Consider the following 19,521-nt stretch of genomic DNA (forward strand, 5'->3'; position numbering starts at 1 on the left):
TAGTTGTGCAACAGAAAACTCAGATTGGACAGATAGTCTAGCTAGCTGTCTGGATTTACCCTGCAGAGATCTGAGGAGCAGTTAACTATAGTCCTCAGAAATCCACCAGGAGTTTAGAACGGCAACACAAAGAAAGCGGCAGGTGATGGACATCCGGCCGAAAATGAGGGACATCGGGAGGAAATTCCGGCCGCACCTGAACAATCCCGGAAATGAAACGTCGTCATTTTGGCCTTATTCAAAGGTACACTGTTAGAAAAGTCAGTAGAAATATGGATTAGTATACTGAAGGAATTTTCTGAAATGATTTTTCACAGGTGTTTTTCCATATTTAGATTTTTGGATTAACATAAATATCAATTAAAGATACAGAGGATATACTGAGAAACGAAAGAATTTTCCGTTGCTGGATTAACAGAAATGTCCGTAAACTTAACGTAAAAGTTACCGGTAATTTTCTGCCAGGACATTATCCATTTTTTCTATGGATTGTTTTCTTACAGTGTAACATCATTCTGTACGCTCACCATGTTTTGGTGTGGACGTGGTATCGGTACATGTGGTCCACCAGACCGTATTTGTTGTTGCTCAGCGCCTTGTATCCGCCGTGGACAAACACGCAGCCGCTGGCCTCGTCGTAGACGCTGCTGTGGCCGTACCCTCCCTGGACCACGGCCCCTTTGGCAGACACAACCTGCCACGAGTTGGACCCTGAGACACAGAGAGCAGACAGACAGTCTGATTAATCACAATCAGCAAAGGGTTTATTGCCAAAATAAGTTACACCTGTGTGGAATATGCCTTGGTGAATTGTGCATACATGGACAAACAAACAAACATATTAAACATTAAAATGATATAAACAATAAATTAGGTTTCTGCTGAACCTTTGAATTTTTTTCCACTGAACCCTACGCTTGCACTACGCGCTACGCTGGTCGACGTAATGACATTTCCGTTGATTACGGGAAGGTGTTTACGTAGGTGGACCGTTTAATGCAGTAGACTGTGAGAAAGTGGAAATGGAAAGTACTGTTTGTCAGTCAAAAGAAGGCCATTCAAAGGAAGGACAGTCACAGCTAAAAACTTGTGTTAACCAGACGATTAATGTGTTTACTGTGTTAATGGACTGAGGATGGGAGTAGGATTCAGTATTCGGTTTCGGATTCGGCAGAATCTTAACCAGTGGGTTTGGTATTCGGCCGAACCCCAAAAATCTAGATTTGGTATGATCCCTACAGTAAATACAGAAACAGATATATACATACACAATAACTGTTGCATGAAATGAGTTTTTCAAGTTTAAGTTCAAATGACGTGTCCACATATTAGTTAAAAGCTAAAAGTCCCTCTCTTTGGCCAAGGTGCAAGACAACACCGAAACTATGGGAACAATACAAGCAATTCCCTGAGTGGCATGTGCAAAAAGTGTAACTGCAACTACACACACGTGTGATGATTAGTTACCAAACTAAAACTAAACTAAGAGCAAATCAATTGAAAACAGCAGCAACGATTTGAAAAGTCAACAGCAATAACGCTTTCACTGCTTGAAAGAGAACATTACTGCCAGAAAGAGAAAGCCATGTAAAAATGTTCCACAGAAAAAAGATTAGATTTCTTTTTTTTTTTTTTAGCTTTTGTACACATATTTTGCATAAGGAAAATACACAGCAGAAAGTCGATGACTTAAAAAGTTTTTGAATGCTTTGGCAGGTTTGGCTTTCCACTTCCATGCCAAAAAGCAAAGCACTTTTAATTCTGGAGGTGAGATAGAGCGAGGGGAAGAGAAAAGAAGAGGCAGAGTGAGTGAGCCAAAACGTAAGAGGGGCCAGAGGAAATTAGACTTTACTGAATTTAAAAGCGACCCTTTATTAGACCAGTGTGATGCATACCGATGAATTCAGCTGCATAGAAATCTTATTAAAAACAGGCAGGGATTAGGTCATCCGAGCACCTCCCACTAAAGAAAAGACAACACAACAAACAAAGCCTTAGAAGGAGGTGGAACTTCAAAGGCCTGAAAAAACATGGCGTCATCCGAATCGGTAAATCCCCAAGAGCACTAGTAGTACTAAGAGCAGAGGGAGGAAAAGCGGAGAAACTAAAACACAAAATGAACTAGAAAGCACTCAGAGAGTGAATTTCTCCACCCAACCCTCTGAATTAGCATCAAGAATCTGCATCTAAATGCACCCACTGGCTGAGGATGGCTATAATTATACCTGTAGGAATAATTTAATTTAATTTATACTTTTTATTGATCCCCAGTGGGGAAATTAAAATGTACACTCTGTTTGTTAAAAATCACTACACAGCCCACGGCCCATTCATGCACAAATGGACAGATGTCAGAGTGAGTCTTTGGGGGGGGTACGGTGCCTTGCTCAAGAGCGCCTTGGCAGTGCCCAGGAGGTGAACTGGCATCTCTCCAGCTACCAATCCAAACTCCGTACTTTGGTACATACGGGAACTTGAACCAGCGACCTGCCACTGCCACCCAAATAGCTATAACTCAACTATATTTACAATGCTACATTTTGGTTTAAAAATGAAGATCTTCTGCTACTCCGACCAATCTCCCGCTCCATTTTCGTCACCGTTGTGACGAAAAGAGAGCTGAGCCAGAAGGCAAAGCTCTCAATCTACCGGTCAGTTTTTGTTCCTACCCTCACCTATGGTCATGAAGGCTGGGTCATGACCGAAAGAACAAGATCCAGGGTACAAGCGGCCGAAATGGGTTTCCTCAGGAGGGTAGCTGGCGTCTCCCTTAGAGATCGGGTGAGAAGCTCAGTTATCCGTGAGGAGCTCGGAGTAGAGCCGCTGCTCCTTTGCGTCGAAAGGAGCCAGTTGAGGTGGTTCGGGCATCTGGTAAGGATGCCCCCTGGGCCTCCCTAGGGAGGTGTTCCAGGCACGTCCAGCTGGGAGGAGGCCTCGGGGGAGACCCAGGACTAGGTGGAGGGATTATATCTCTAACCTGGCCTGGGAACGCCTCGGGATCCCCCAGTCGGAGCTGGTTAATGTGGCCCGGGAAAGGGAAGTTTGGGGTCCCCTGCTGGAGCTGCTACCCCCACGACCCGACCCCGGATAAGCGGATGAAGATGGATGGATGGATGGATGGATCTTCTGCTACGTTTACACCTCGTATTCACACTGCTCTGGCGTTTCAGAGCCCCTAAAATGGAGAAATTTGAAAACACCCCGTTTTAGTTTGGAATCTGCGGGGTTGTGTTGGAATCTCAGCCGCCGAAAACGGAGACCTTTGGCAACACCGACACTGACACCAACGTTTCGCTGCCTGATTGGGTCACGACGTCTCGTTCTCTGACACCAAGGGGGTAAGCGAGCATCCGGAAAGCGTACCTCCTATGGGGAGATTCTGAGACTAACAAGCCATCACCTCCCATTCATTTTGGCGTCACTTAGACAGCGAATAACTTTACATCTGAAGCGTTTAACGACTCTATTTGTCCATTGTTTATGTCTAAAGAAACACGACAATGTATATAAGGCTCCATTACTTTGTATCTCACGTTATGGCCCTGTAGCAGCCGTTTTTGTAAAACTAGGCTCACGATTGTGTCATGACCACACAAAGAGAAATTACCGTATAGTCAGGAGACGCTTGCAGGCAATCGGGGGGACGTGGAGGCATACAGTCAACGGAGAAGCCCATAGAGAATCCATGAAAGCATCGGAACAAAATATTTCAGCTAGAGCTGGGCAATATATCGATATTATACCGATATCGTGATATGAGACTAGATATCGTGTTAGATTTTGGATATCATAATATGGAATAAGTGTTTTCTTTTACTGGTTTTAAAGGCTTCATTACAGTAAAGTGATGTCATTTTCTGAACTGACCAGACTGTTGTAACTGTTCTATTATTTGCCTTTACCCACTTAGTCATTATGTCCACATTACTGATGATTATTTATCAAAAACCTCATTGTGTAAATATTTTGTGAAAGCACCAATAGTCAACACTACAATATCGTTGCGGTATCGATATCGAGGTATTTGTTCAAAAATATCGTGATATTTGATTTTCTCCATATTGCCCAGGTCTAATTTCAGCAACGTTTTGCTCCTGCTCCTACGCTCAGACAGCTCCTACTCACGCTCTCCGTCTCTGCGAGATTGGGAATGATTGAGATTTCTCTTGGCGCAGCTACCAGAAGACTTACAACTTTCAGACAGGTTGCTCACGTCACATCTACGCCGTCAAGCTCCGTTTGAGGCTGCGCAGTACGCTCAGCCATCACTGGAAAAGTGCTTCTAATTGACTTCATTGGTCTCCGTCGAAGTCTATGGCATCGCTGTGTCCATTTATTCTACTGTCTATGTCTGAGACTAAGCTACTAACGTTACCTTGGCAACTACCTGCAACGGGCGGAGTCTACATGCTGCCTCCTGTTTATGCCCACTATACGAGAATGTTGATGAGATTTGCGGTTTGGGCGTGTTAGTTTAAGCGGAAAAAACACTTGTGTGCACGAAGATCGCTTTTGGCTCAAAACTCCGCTTACATGTAAAAACCAAAACGTAGCAGTGTAAATGTAGCCTGACGCCTTAGCACAAGAATTAATTGTGAAAGATTTCAAAAGAGTCAGACCCCCGTTTCCCTGAGTTATAGCAATTTAAATGTATTATGTTGCTGTGTATTAAATTCCATTGAGCTTTACAGGATCACTACCAATTGATATCTGGCCACGTCATCGAAATGGATGGTACGTTTAAGAGTTATGGTAGTTTACATTAAACAAGTCACACCTAAATGAAGAGAAAGACTGGATGACATTTGTAGATGTGTTGAAAAAGTAATTTGGTTAATTAGCAAACACCAAAAGGCTGTAAATGGGAACCGGATGGCGCCACTAGCACCAGGAAAACGAAACTTTTCACCGCGTCTCTTGGCCGATCTTTCCACCTAACTTTATGGGAACCCATTGAATAGTTTTCAGTTACTCTGCTAACCGACAGAGAGACAAAGAAACATACAGGACCAACAGCTGGAGATGATGAGAGAGAAAGAAAGACAGGAAAAAAATGAAGGAAACAAACAAACGCAAACAAGTGCCCAGAGAGAAAGAATTTAAAGAAGAACAAGAAAGGACGTGAGAAGCAGCGATAGAAAGAGGGACAACTGTGAAGAGACGACAAGAAGGTAGAAGGTCAACTCTTATCTCATCTCCGGCAGCTAATTGCTGTGAACCTGTCTCTCTGAGCGACCATTAAACCCTTTTGCCTCGTAATTTACACTCTGCTTCTTCTCCCCTCTGTTCATTTCCAGGTTGCACTGACTCATGGTTGCTCCCCCTCCGAAGCCTAATGATGCTCAGCGCAGACTTACGCTGTGAGAGTGTCAGAGAGAGGGGGAGGGAGGGAGGGAGGGAGGGAGGGAGGGAGATAGAGGTGGGTGAAGATGAAAGTGATGAGGAGACATGAGGGGAGAGAAGGAAGGGGGAAAAGGTGAGGGAGCAGGAGATGACGGGGGGCCGAGGAGGAGTGATGACAGAGGGGGGGGGGGTCAGAAACTGTGGCCTGGAGGATGAGAGGAAAAAGATGGAGGGAGAAAAAGAAGGGGATGAGAGAGTATAGAAAAACAGAGAGAAAGGGGAAGGGAGAAAGAGAGAAAAACAGAAAGACAGGGAGGTAGGAGAGTGAGGGAATGCATTGGATTCATTAATCATCTCCTAGACACTGCGGCCTGCGTGCCACCTCTTCTTAATGACCCCTCTGTGTGTGTGTGTGTGTGTGTGTGTGTGTGTGTGTGTGTGTGTGTGTACGTGCGTGTGTATGTGTGTGTGCTTTTGTTGTGTAGCTGAACATGTTTGTCTTTCAGTCTGTGCTGAGTGTCTAATGGATGGTGTGTACATGTGCGTGCATGTGTGTGTTTTCCTCTCCAGGATGTGTCAAAGAAATCCAATCCAATTTTCCAACACGGTGTGACACTGCCATCTACTGGCCAATTAGGGAAACACAGAATATATCCCAAAAGCACAATAAGTGGCCAGAAGTATGAGGACAACTACAAATTTCACCCACTCCAAAACTAAAGCTGCCACTCCTTTTTTTTTTTTACCAGATGTTGGAGCCCTGCTTCAGGGGTTTGCTCCGATTCAGACACAAAAGCATCAGGGAGGTCCAACACTGATGCTGGGTGATCAGCTCTGGCTCACACTAGGGCTCCACAATTAATCACAATTTAATCCAAAGGGGGGGTTGCAATATATGTTAATTCTGAATCAACAATATGGTTTCTTTTTTTCTGGCTCTATGCTCTGAAATGAAATGAATCAGATTTTGATATCAAAGCTCAAACAGACAGACAGTCCAAAAGTTCAGCCTCTGGTCCAAGATAGCAGCACAACAAACCACATTAGGACACAACACGCATGGAGTTTGGCTTCTCTGGGTTCTGTCTAATGCTCACATTTTCACAGTGTATATCTGCCATTGTTCAACGCATTCACAATAAATCGCAATAATCAAAATCCCAATATGGACTAGTGCAAGATCTGAGATCTCCACTTTTGAGTAAAATTGAAATTTCAAGCATCAAACACTTGATTTCCTGCATTCTGGTGAACATTTCTTCAACAATTTGTGCCTTTTCTGCATCAAGTTATGGTGCACATGTCTTTATTTACATAAAGGAAATTATTATAGCTCTGCACTGGCTGGTTTCTGTATTTATTTATTTTTTATTTTTGGGGGGGGGCATTGTCATGTTAAAACAGGAAAGGGCCTTCCTCAAACTGTTGCGAAAAAGTATGCACACTATTGACTAAAATATCACATATGCTGTGGTATTAAGATTTCCCTTCATTGGAAATCATGGGCCTCCACCAAACCACACAAAATAGCCCCAGACCAAAAGTATGTGAACGGGGTGCGCAAATATGTGGTAAAAATACTTTTGCAAACTACAAGAAAAAGATGATTTTTTTCAAGTTTAAAGGTGCCGTAAGTAGGATTGTGAAGATCCAGGACTTATCCAAAGAATTGGTGCATCTGAACAGGGAGCTGTGGATTTTTGCAAATTGCACTCCAGGCTGTAGGTGGAGCCAGAGGAGCCAGATTATTTTTTTTAATGACCTGTTTCATGTAGTTCTACTGGAACATAGGGTCAGTTTCAGAAAATATGACAGAAAGTTAGTTTTATAAGTCTTACCTACTGCACCTTTAAGTTCAAATGAAATGTCACTTATCCACATATAAGTTAAAAGCTAAAAGTTCCTCTCGTTGGCCAAGGTGCAAGACAACACCGAAACTATTGGAACTATACAAGCAATTCCCAGAGTAGCATGTGTAAAAAGGGTAACTGCAACTACACACATGTGTGATGATAACCAAACTAAAACTAAACTAAGAGCAAATCAATTGAAACAGCAGACAAAAAATGTCAGCTTTGCGCGGCTTGAAAGACAACATTAATGCCAGAATTAGAAAGCCATGTAAAAATGTTCCACAGAAAAAGATTTGATTGTCAACTTTTTTTTCTTGAGCTTTTGTACACAGATGAGCTACTGTACAGTATGCTTCCCAGCAGGACTGCGCTGTAACAGGGGCCTCAGCTGTCTTTAAAACCTTGACATAAAGAAGCTCCACAAAGTGTGGCTCTGAGACAAGAAGATGGAGTTCCTTTCATGTGAAGTTTGAGGAGCATGTGAGATGTGTTTAAGGCGTGAACCTGAAAATTCAGTCTGATATCCGACATACAAAAGAAGAGGCTGAGGCTGAACCTCCAGGATCTGTGCGAATGATGGAAGTGTGTGACAGAGCTTGGTGTTATTATTGTACTGGTTTGTGCGTTTGATGCAGCTGGTAGGGGTTCCTCCCAAAATCTGAAGTTGAAATCTTGCATTTGAGAATGTCAACAGCAGAAAGAAAGAATCAATATTTTTTATTTATATCTTTTACCAATGATTCACCTAAATATTTTCTGTTTGTATGGTCCCGCTGATGTAGACAACATCATATCCGTTCTGGAGAAAATGCAGAAAATACACGCAATGTTCTTCTTTACACATGAAATAAATGTCAGACCACTAGTCTGGGAAAACCCTGACGAACTTCCGGCTAATTTGAGATTTGCCCTGCAAGTCCGTCTGGCCAAGAGCCCATTCAAGCCCATTTCCAATTTTTCCAAATCGAGGCACCAGTGACAACCGTTGAGGCGGGCTTTACACGATGACGATAGCGCAGTGATAGCAAGCAGCTTTTTGTTTACATTCAACATGGCGGCCACCGAGCGCAGCAACCCGTTGATGCCGCTGTCGCTGCTACGTCACCCGGATCGTTGGTCTGATTGGTTGAAGGACTATCCAATTGCGCCCAGAGGCATTTGAGCGGCGTCCGTTGGTGACGCCCCTTTGGAAATGGGCTGTGAATGAACCTTCCCCAGACCCACTCTCAGTTACAACTGAGAAGGGTCTGGTGTCAACCAGGCTATCAGACCGCCTGACTGATATGTGATGCGCATTGTTTTTTCGAAAACAATTCGTTTTTAGAAATGTCTCATGATGTATTGTCTTTAGAAGTGTAACATTTGCTTGTATTAAAGAAAGAAAAGAAAATCGCAATACTCAATACTATCAAATCGCAATATTTCTACTGTAGAATTGCGATAAATGAAATTCGCAATACGAATCGAAGCAGCACCCATGTATCGGGAAAGAATCAAATTGGGACAAAAGCATATCGTCCCAGCCCTACTATGTATACTGAACTTTTTGCACATTAATCAACATCTTTGCTTTTCCTGCACTAAACCGTTCAGCCTCTTTTATTATTGTTAAGCAGTTATGTTGTGTATATTGTTTATTTATGTTGCTGTTTCTTTTACATTTATTGTTTATTTCCTTTTAATATGTTTATGTATGCACTGTCCACCAAGGCAAATTCCTTTTAAGTGTTACTTACTTGGCAATAAGTCCCTTTTCTGATTCTGAAATTCAATCAATCATCTAAAAAATAGCAATTATGACAACGAGTCTGTATTAAAACCCAAAGATCTGTGAAGACTGAACATAGCCTCTGGAAAACGTCGACGGCTTCAAGAGTCCCTGTGTTTGACTTCCATCGATAAAAAGCAATTAAACCATAGGCAAAGGGGGGGGGGGAAACAATCGATGCCAGCGGAGTCAGCAGGTGCACTTACTGATGTTGTACTCCTGAACTTTGTTGCTGTAGCTGTAGACTGGCGAGTAGCCAAAGAAGATCAGCATCACCGGCTCTCCGTCGGCCAGCTCCACCACATGGGCGCTGTGCCCCTCCAGGGCGTAGGGAGGAGGCGGGGCTGGTTTCCGTGGTGACCAGGTGCGCCTGGGGATGTTGAACACCCACATCTCGTCCGTGACGTTGGCCGATTTCGCCTCCAGCTTTCCACCAAACATGTAGATGTCATCCTACACGAGGGAAAAAAGACGGATGGTCTCTACAAATGAGCTGCAACATTATTTTATAATAGTAAACTAAAGCGGTTGGAAATCAGAGCAGTTGTATTTTTATACTTTACTGCCTCACTAAACTTTTCTCGACAGTGTCAGTGAAATGCAGCAGCCACAGCTGTATTACCTGGTACAGAGCCAATGAGTGGCCGTATCTGTAGAGGGGGCCGCTGCTGACGGGCACCACATCCCACGTACCGCTCTCCAGGTTGTAGCTGTAGACAGAAATATATCAAAGAAAAACAGAAGGCTGTTTAAGTGGAGCTCAACAGTGACCGCCCACTGTTTTTTAACGGCTCTGGTTCCGGAAGTGTTTTCCCCATTCAATTGTTTCATGACATTTCTCTTAAAAATTGCTTATAACTTTTAAAGAGTTTTAAAGCTTTAGTGCATAACTTTTTGATATTAATGAACGTCCATTACATTCAAGCCATTAACAAATGAGTTGCTACAGAGCTAATTAAAGGTGCTCTAAGCGATGTTGGGTGACGTCACTTCTTGTTGACGTTCGAAGTATTGTCAAACAAAACGGAGGCTAGCTCGCCCCTTCCTCCTCCTCATCCCGTCCCTTCCCCCTCCCTTCTGCGCTTCCTGAATCAGTCATGAACGTGCATTGTGGAAGTAGCCTACTGGCTGATGCTGCTGCAGTGATGGCTCAACCAGCTCCTTCTTGTCAGTTATTGGCTGGAACACTGTTTGTTATGTTTGGTGGTGCAGGTTGGCGCAGTTTGTTTTTGTTGGCGTTTGTGGAGCCTGGGCTGTCTACAGAAAACGCGTTTTTTTACAGTGTGTTCAGGGGACAGGCAGCTAGCGGATAGTGAGATGTTTGCTATCTGTGACAAAAAATGTTGGAGCCTAAAAAATTAGTGACACTGCTTAGAGCACCTTTAACACTATCAGCTCCACACAACTCTCTCTGTATTTCTTAGACTATGTTCAGAAGATTGTGTCGCAGAAACTCAAGTGAAGATAATGACCTCTTCTGAAGAGTCCATCATGTTTTTATAATCCTCCATTTCCTCCTTGGTTACAAGCAACTGCATGAAGGAGTGGTGGGGGGGTGCGTGATCACAGCAAGGCTTGCATCACATGGACGCGCCAAAATTTTTTTTTGTCATTTCTTAGAATTCCTGGGGTCGACAGAAACTACGTACTATAGCTTTAAGCCTGCAAACCAAGCCAAAAAGCTACGAGATGAATCATCAAAACATTTTGAAAACGGCAAAAAAAGGCAAAGGTACAAGACTGTGTAAAGGAACTATAATTTAGACTTGGCAGAAGCTCGATCTAGCTGTGCGCGGTGAGTTGGACCAATCAGAGACGTCACTATTACGCTAAGGATTGTGGGAAGTGAAGTGTTTCTCCATAAGATTGCGAATAAATCACGTTATTCTCAATACATGTTTGTATTGTCACTGTCACTCATCATTACAGCTGTGCGTTTCCTGCTATGACATGCCAAAATGTCTGCTGTGAGAAGGATCTATTGGCTATCATTGGCAAAAAAAAACATCTTTGTTCTGTCAGTAATGTGTTCTCTGAGTGTGATTTCTAACCCTGGGATCAGTTTCAGAGACAGACAGACAGACAGACAGACAGACAGACAGACAGACAGCTGCTGAGTCAGACTGGGGCTGCTTACTTGAGGACCATGTGGTAGTTGGAGTAGTTAAAGGAGTATCCTCCCACCACCCACATCAGCCCAGAGTGCACCAGAGCCTGGTGGGACGCCCGGCCCAGAGACTGAGCCGACGGTTTGACGCTAGGCAGCGCCCAGAAGGCCTCAGTGGAGGGAACGGACAGAGAGCAGTCTGGACCTGAGACATAGAGAGACATTACATTTGATTTAAATAGCATCTTTAATAGCCACCAAGATGGTTAAAAACCACAGCCATCAAAATCACGGTAAGGGATGTTTGAAACAAATTTGAATTAAGTTTTCTCGTCACACCCTCAAAAGAGTAGATATGTGGTAAATGAAGTTTGGTGTCACTGTGTGTAGAATTTTAATTCTTTTTGACTCACTGGAAGTATCATTAAAGCCTCCACAGATCTGACCTGAGAACACTGCAGGTAAGCGGCTGAAGGTAACACTTATGCTCACCAAGTTTTCAGTAGTGTCACATTTTAGGAAGTTTTTGCAGGGGTCTCCAACAAGTCGCTTGTGAGCTACAGATAGCTCGCGAGTAGGGTTGGGTATCGTTTGGATTTTTACAATTTCGATGCCAAACCGGTACTTTTAAAACGATTCCGATTCCATAACCGATTCTTGAAAAACTGAAAAATGACATCAAAGAAAGGCTTTTCCGTCCGTTTTGGTGAGCCCAGAGGGAAAATATGGCATTTTAAAAGTAGCCTACATTTACGGTAGCTAGCTAACGGTAGACTACAGAGAAAGATATTTTTACGTCCGTTTCGGAGTGACAGAGAGAAAATATTTCATTAAACACATTAAAGGCATACGTTGTCTCATTGGAACTACAGCTGTGCGAGCTGTAGTTCCAATGAGACAACCTGTAGGGGGACCGAAGAGGGAAAAGTTACATAGTATGCCTTTAAGTGGAACCGAAATGAGGAACCGAAATTTGCGTTCTAATCCGGTCCGATTCTTACCGGTTCCTACGTAATCGGTTCCGTAGTGGTACCCAACCCTACTCGTGAGCAGGTTTCCAGTAGCTCACCATTAGATTGACAAACTGAGACACAAAATTACGATGATAAATGCACCTCTTCCGACACATAGATGTGTAATAAAGCCCCTTTTACACTATATAGGCCTAGTATATAGTGTAATAGGCAAATGACAACAACAAAAAATCTGACAGTTACCTCCTGATTGTTTATCAAAGTCACTGTTCACAACCATAGAAACTACATTTATGTTATGTTTTTGCTTTATTGTTAGACTCAAGGTCCAAGAAAAGAAAAGAAAAGAAAAACATGCAACACAATAAAAGGAAGACTACGGACACAAATCTCACATATACTGCACCACGATTATATATCAGTAAAATGTTACACCAATATACTACCGGTCAAAAGTTTGGGGTCACTTAGAAATTTCCATTCCACTCCATTATAGACAGAATACCAGCTGAGATCAGTTGCATTGTTTTTTTTTAATCAGGGCAGCAGTTTTCAGATTACATTATGTGCTTACATAATTGCAAAAGGGTTCTCCAATGTTTTCTCAGTTAGCCTTCTAAAATGATATCAGATTAGTAAACAGAATGTGCCGTTGGAACATTGGATGAATGGTTGCTGATAATGGGCAATGTAGATCAGATCAGCTGGTATTCTGTCTATAATGGAGTGGAATGGAAATTTCTAAGTAACCCCAAACTTTTGACCGGTCGTGTATGTATTAATAATATTTTGTTTTGATGAGGAAATTGCACAATGCTTTCAACGGTTACGAATCAAGTCACCATTGCAGCGGACAGTCTGCTTAACAAAGATGAAAGATCTGTTCTGAAACTTTCACTGGTGCTGCTGATAGACATAAAAAAAAACAAAAAACTTTTAAGCTTCAAAATCTTTACATAAGATCAGTCAATACTCTGATTTTCGAAAAGCAGATGAACATGTTTTCCCCAAAACTGAAGTGAAAACAGAGATTAAATAGATTATTAGACAACAGCCAGTCAATAAAATCATCATCTTTAAGTCCATTGACCTATCTGCTCCCCAGTTCTGGGGGAGTTAAAGAGGATTACAGTAAAATCATCAGGGGGTTTTTAATGGGGCAGCTTTAGTTTATTAGGATCCCCATTAGCTACAGCACAGCTGCAGATATTCTTCCTGGGGTCCAAGACTTACTCAGAATAACACGATACAGTACATAAAAACAGAGAACATTAACAGCAAAATTAAAAGAAACCAAATATAAAAAAAAAAAGATAAATAAAGACGTAATAAAGCATGTTATGATCCCTTTTAGTTATCGTCCCAAACATAAACCCATGTCAACTTGTGCTGCAATTAATCAAATCCAAACTATACTCCTCGCCATTACGTTTTCTCACACGTCAAACAATTCATCCCGGCTAGCCGATTATTTTAATACTTTCTATTCTATATTTTAATATTTTGTACGTGTCATTAAAGTGATGGTTCGGAGTAATTTCACCCTAGGCTGCTTTGCACCTTGACATCGAGCCAAACAACCCCCCATAATCTTTTTTCCCTTGTTATAACGTTGGCAGAGTTAGCGTTATCAGCTGGTTAGCTTAGTGCAGGCGCTAATGGATCCACGTTTGTATCTCGTAAATTACCCCACTAATAATGCCCGGAATGATACCAGACTTCTACAGTAGTACAACTAGTTTCTGTACTTATAAAACGAGGCTTTAGGAAGTTTGTAACTACACCAGAAGTATGTAGTAATAGTAGTATGTAAGTAATGCGCGATAGAGCCGATAGCGTGGTAGCAGCCGAGAGGAGTATCTATCAGGCAAGTGTTATTTAAATATACTTCTGGTGTAGTTACACACTTTCTAAACTAGTTGTACTACTGTAGAAGTTTGGTATCATTCCGGGCATTATTAGTGGGGTAATTTACGAGATACAAATGTGGATCCATTAGTGCCTACACTAAGCTAACCAGCTGATAACGCTAACTCGACTAACGTTATAACAAAAAAAGCTTATGGGGGGTTGTTTGGCTCGAGGTCAAGGTGCAAAGCAGCCTAGGGTGAAATTACTCCGAACCATCACTTTAATATTTAAAGTTAGGGTTAGGGTTTATGTTTCATGACTGTGTCATGACAGTGTCATGTGTTCATGACAGTGTCATGTCACTCTTATGTAGATACCTTCAAGTAAAGTGTTACCAAATATTCTTTTGCTGATTATGTAGGGGCAGGTGGGTCGGATTAATGTTTCAGAAGGTAACAAATGAGAGAAGGAACAAATTCATGCCAAATGCATTCAAACATTCTCTGGATAGTGGGATGGGGAACGTGGAGGGATGGGAGGAGGGCAAAAAAGACAGAACATGCTTTTTTTCATGTTTTCAAACATGTGTTATTATCTGCCATTTGGCAGTTGCTATGGCAGCCAGCGCCTATTTTACCCCCACTGCTCGTGTGTTGGACGGCTGCTCTGAGGCCGTAGCTGTCCCCAGCCTGACTCATTAACACACACACACACACACACACACAGTGTTTCTCAAATGGTGGTATGCATACCCCAAGGGGTACTTTGGAGTACTGCAGGGGGTACGTTAGATTTGTTTTTAATGTTTTAAAAAATAATAATTTAAATCAGTCATGCATAATTCCTAAATTGATTGATAATGATTCTTAATATTTTAAATGTAGCTTTTAAGTGTTTTTCAGTTACAAAATGGTTGCATATTAAATCAGACACTGATGGCGCAGTGCTGTATTGTGCACTATATGAAAAAATATGGTACATTAATAAACTAATGTTTGAGAATCACTGCTCTATAATAATAAGAAATAAGAGTCACAGTGCACAAATCATCCAGGAGCATTTTATGGAACAATCAGGTGGCCGTATTTGTTTCACAGAGTGTGTGTTTTTAATAAACTACTACTCCATTTACTACTAACTACAGCCACTCTCAAATGGTTCACTATATCTACTATAAATACACACACTGAAGTAAGCTGTGCCCTGTTCAGAAATACATGAAAGGGTTAATTGAAAAGACATCATTACACACTGTACAAACATACATGTTCATCCCTTCACTGTAATATATTTAGGATGATTGCGAAATGTTATCTACTGTGACTATTTGCTGTGTAAACGTCTCCGAATGTCTTCAGGCGGCTAATTAGGAGTTAATACAGTTCTAATTTCACGCCATAAATAAATCGGTCAGGGTAAATGCAACATTTTAAATGTCAAGTCAAGTCAATTTTATTATATAGCCAAATATCACAAATGACAATTTGCCTGAGGGGGGGCTTTACAATCTGCACAGCATACACTCTGTTCTTACAGACACTCGCTTCGGATAAGGAAAAAAACAATAGAATAAATGTCTTCATCAAACCTTAGAGAACGGACCCCCCACAAGCGTTATCATGTGTTAAATAACAACGTAAAGTACAGATATGGGAAAATTCTACTTAAGTACAGTAAGGAAGTATTTGTACTTTGTTCTATTACAAAACTCTGAAAACTCATCTATTTCAACTGGCTTTCCACAGCCCAGCCAGCTAGCCCAGGCTTTATTTTTTCCTTTTCTTTGTGATCTTTTATTTAGCTCTGTAAAGCTTTATAATTTGTATCATAAAGATGTACATGCATGTCTGCAGACAAGCCAGAATACAGTTTATAAATACTGTTTCTACTTGTGTTTACAACATTCGTCCAGGAGGGGCCAGTGCTTCATTATCTAATCCCACTTCCCCGGACTGGAATGTCTGGTGGGGTTACATTGAAATGATTATTGTTATAATTATTATGTGAGATAACATTGGTTCTGAATTGTTTTGAGGGTACACTCAGTTTGTCAGGTATACTAGGCGGAGGACAATCAAAAACTGAGTGTTGTGTTGAGGACATTACACACAACATTTAATTAAATATTATTTTGTGTGTTTGGCAGTGGGATCCTGATTGATGCTTCGGATGAATCACGTGAGGCTTGGATCATGTGGAGGTGCCGACAGTGTTGTTGTCATTACTTAGAATTCTTCCTGGGAGAGACAGAAACTATGCACTATAGCTTTAATATTGAATATTGATAGTATTACTGACGAAACTGGCAGCATCTGCAGGCAGTTTTTCCCTCATTTTGTATTTAATTAAGAGTTTCAAATACTTCATGTTGGTGACTTTTTATGCACTAATTTGTACTGGATTAGCTTGTCTGCTGGTATCTTAATGAGCACACCTTTTGATGGACGAAAACCTTTACTACAATGTTGTCAAATTGCTTAATAAGCTAATGTACCACCTTTTTCAGTCCAAACACACGAACCCACACACACACACACACACACACACACCCCCACACACACACACACACAGGTTTGTGGCACTATCTTTGTGGGAACCCGTCATTGACATAATGCATTCCGTAGCCCCTTACCCTAACCTTAACCATCACAACTAAATGCCTAACCTTAACCCTTACCCTCACCCTAACCAGAACCTCATTATAACCCTAATCCTACAACCAAGTCTTAACCCTCAAACAGCCCTTTAAACTTGTGGGGTCCAGCATTTTGGCCCCACAAAGCTGTCGGGACCACACAAGTATACTGGACTCCCGGTTTTTGGACCCCATGAATATAGTTAAACAAGCCCACACACATACACATACACACACACACACACACACACACACACACACACACAGAAGTGGTGCTTTTAACAAGAGTAGGTCTTTGATTTGGTTTAGATCTGTCTCAATTTGGGGGGATTTGAATTATTGGCCATAATTATTTAAAAAGACACTAGTCTTTTTACAACAACATACAACAAAATAACGGACTTAAATTATGGACCTTTGGCAGTGAGGGGGGGTCTTTCGAACCACCCGAACACCCCCTGTCTACGGGCTTGATCTGCATTGCATTTAATGAATATTTTATATATAAAGAGTACTTTTCCAATTTGACCAAATTACATCAAGAGTAATATTAGTCAGAAACCCTGACCCTGTGTATCATAAAGTTGTTCTGTGTGCTGCTGAAAGAGCAAACTGTTCACAAATAAAACATAAAGCAAAGAAACCACATAGTATATTATGTGCCACTAGGCATGATTTCCCAAGACATGTATTGTTTTATGACATAAAACAATATTGAATCAGGCAACATTATGTTGAGCACAAACAGGGAGAGGGCTGCCATTGTGCTTTTGTTTCCCTGTCCTTTTGTCTGTTTCCTATGTGTTCCCTTTTCTCATTGAACAGTGAACAAAACAGAAACATCAGAAAGATCCTCCTTATTACAGGCATCATTCGAAATGTGCCATTTGCTTTTTTAGAATAAATCACACTGGCATTGGCCTTATTTGTACTAAATGCAGAGTGATTATGTAAAGGTGCAACAACAACATATGGAATTAATAAAATATTGCACAGTAAGTATTTATTTGGTGATTTGCAGCTCAAAAGATGTTTAAAAACTGGACTTAATTAGATTGAAATGTAAATAATGTAAAATGTAATCCATCCATCCATCCATCCATCCATCTTAACCCTTGTGTTGTCTTCCTGTCGACCATGCAACTTTTGGTTTTTCTGAGTCAAAAATTTTCAAAAACATCAAAAACGTTTTGGTCATCTTTTCGCTTTTCCTGAGGTTTTTCTCACTTTTTTGACGTTTGTCACTTTCCCGACGTTTTCTACGTTTTTCAGATGGTTTTATTGATTTTTTTTCTGCCCTTTATTTTACGTTTTTGTTGTTTTTTCGCACGTTTTTTAACCATTTTCCAACAGTTGTCACTTTTTTAACGTTCTTTTATAAAAAAAAAATTTCAAATGCTTTATAATTGAATTAAACACCCAAACTCAATGAATGTAGTAAACGTATTGTTTATTTTACTTGTGAAGAGCTTTGTATGGAATAATCCACATCATTTTTTTGACAATTTGGTTGAAAGAAACCCGAAATTTCTGATATCGAAACTTTTTGAAAATGGGTCAAATTTGACCCAAGGACAACAGGAGGGTTCATTTCCCTGATAACATTCTGCTTTCTCTCTCCTGTGCTGCTCTTTTACCTTGCCAGCTGTCGTTGCAGACGCAGAGCTTCTCTCCGGTCAGGTCGCAGTAGCCGCGGCCCGGGCTGCCACAGTTATCCCTGCAGTACGGGATGTCGCAGGCTTCTCCTTTCCAGTACTCATCGCAATCGCAGTACACGCGGCCCGAGGCCGAGTTGGCTGTGCTGCATCGGCCGTGGTCTGAACAGTTGTTGGGACACGAGTTCATCCTGAGGGAGACACAGTTAGACGGGAAGTCAAGGCACTTCTTCAAGGTTATACAGTATGTACTGTACCACAGGCAAAGAGACTACTCGACTGAATCTTTTCAGGTGCACTTGTAGGCCGTTATATCGTTGGCTAGTTTAATGTATAATAAAACATTGTATTTCATAAACGACATGTGTTTTGTGTGCAAAAATCTTAATTTGTAAAGTAACTAGTAACTAAAGCTGTCAGCTTAATGTAGTGGAGTAAAAAGTACAATATTTTTCTCTGAAATGTAGCGGAGTAGAAGTAGAAAGTGGCATAAAAAGAAAAGACTCAAGTGAAGTACAAGTACCTCAAATTTCTACTTAAGTACCGTACTTGAGTAAATGTACTTAGTTACATTCCACCACCGAACACCACAGCTTTGAGGTGATAGCTGGCAACTAGTTTAGGCTACTAAAATGATTTATCTTGCCCAAAATAGTAGTACAGTATAGTGACAATATGAAGTGGCCATTATAAAAAGTAGATAAATAAATGTAGCTCCCCTAAAAAAGTATATCTAATCATCCTGTAAATTTGACAAATAAATTTAACAAAAATATAGGTTTTATGAAAGCTGAATCCACTGGAAATGATCACCAGCTCTGCAGCTCTGCAGAGCTTTTTCAGCCACTTTAGGAGAACATTCACGCTACGGTTCAGTCTCAGCTCTCTCATCAACTACATATCTAGACACAGCAGGCAGCTGTTTTCAGCAAACAAGCTCTAATAAACTCACTGCACACTATTTACACAGCATTAAAAGGCACACAGTCTAAATTAAAGACCAGCTGTTGGAGAAAGTGGAACATCTAGCAACTGCTGAAGAGCCAGGTAGGTTTTTTCTAAGGAGCTGGTGGAGACCAAAGCTAAGCTAAAAGGAGAGTGAATGTTGGAATTTAACAGTCTTGATATTCCAAAATAATGACCATGGCCACTTATATATATAAACCATACTTGAACTTGCAGTTAGGTTGGATTGACCAGTGAGATTTTACCTGGCTTCATGACACAAAGCAGAAGTACTTTATTGCACATTGATCTAATACAATGGTTTAAAACAGGGGGCGGAACTACGTTTGACGTGTCCTTGTATATGTTATCAAAAACCTTCCAGTCTTA

At 41.3% G+C, this 19,521-nt stretch overlaps 1 protein-coding gene across 1 annotated transcript in view; it reads right to left on the reverse strand.

Moving 5' to 3' along the window:
- LOC144532834 (attractin-like protein 1) overlaps positions 1–19,521 on the reverse strand; it is a 287,336-nt gene that overhangs the window by 229,065 nt on the left and 38,750 nt on the right. Inside the window, exons 5-9 of the mRNA XM_078273772.1 lie at positions 18,169–18,377; positions 11,102–11,276; positions 9,587–9,674; positions 9,171–9,417; positions 528–711 (exon numbers count right to left, since the gene is read on the reverse strand). Coding sequence (XP_078129898.1) covers positions 528–711; positions 9,171–9,417; positions 9,587–9,674; positions 11,102–11,276; positions 18,169–18,377 — 903 coding nt within the window. The remainder of the gene's footprint in view (positions 1–527; positions 712–9,170; positions 9,418–9,586; positions 9,675–11,101; positions 11,277–18,168; positions 18,378–19,521) is intronic.

The sequence above is a fragment of the Sander vitreus genome, chromosome 17, assembly GCF_031162955.1.
Source record: "Sander vitreus isolate 19-12246 chromosome 17, sanVit1, whole genome shotgun sequence".
NCBI classification, from domain to species: domain Eukaryota; kingdom Metazoa; phylum Chordata; class Actinopteri; order Perciformes; family Percidae; genus Sander; species Sander vitreus.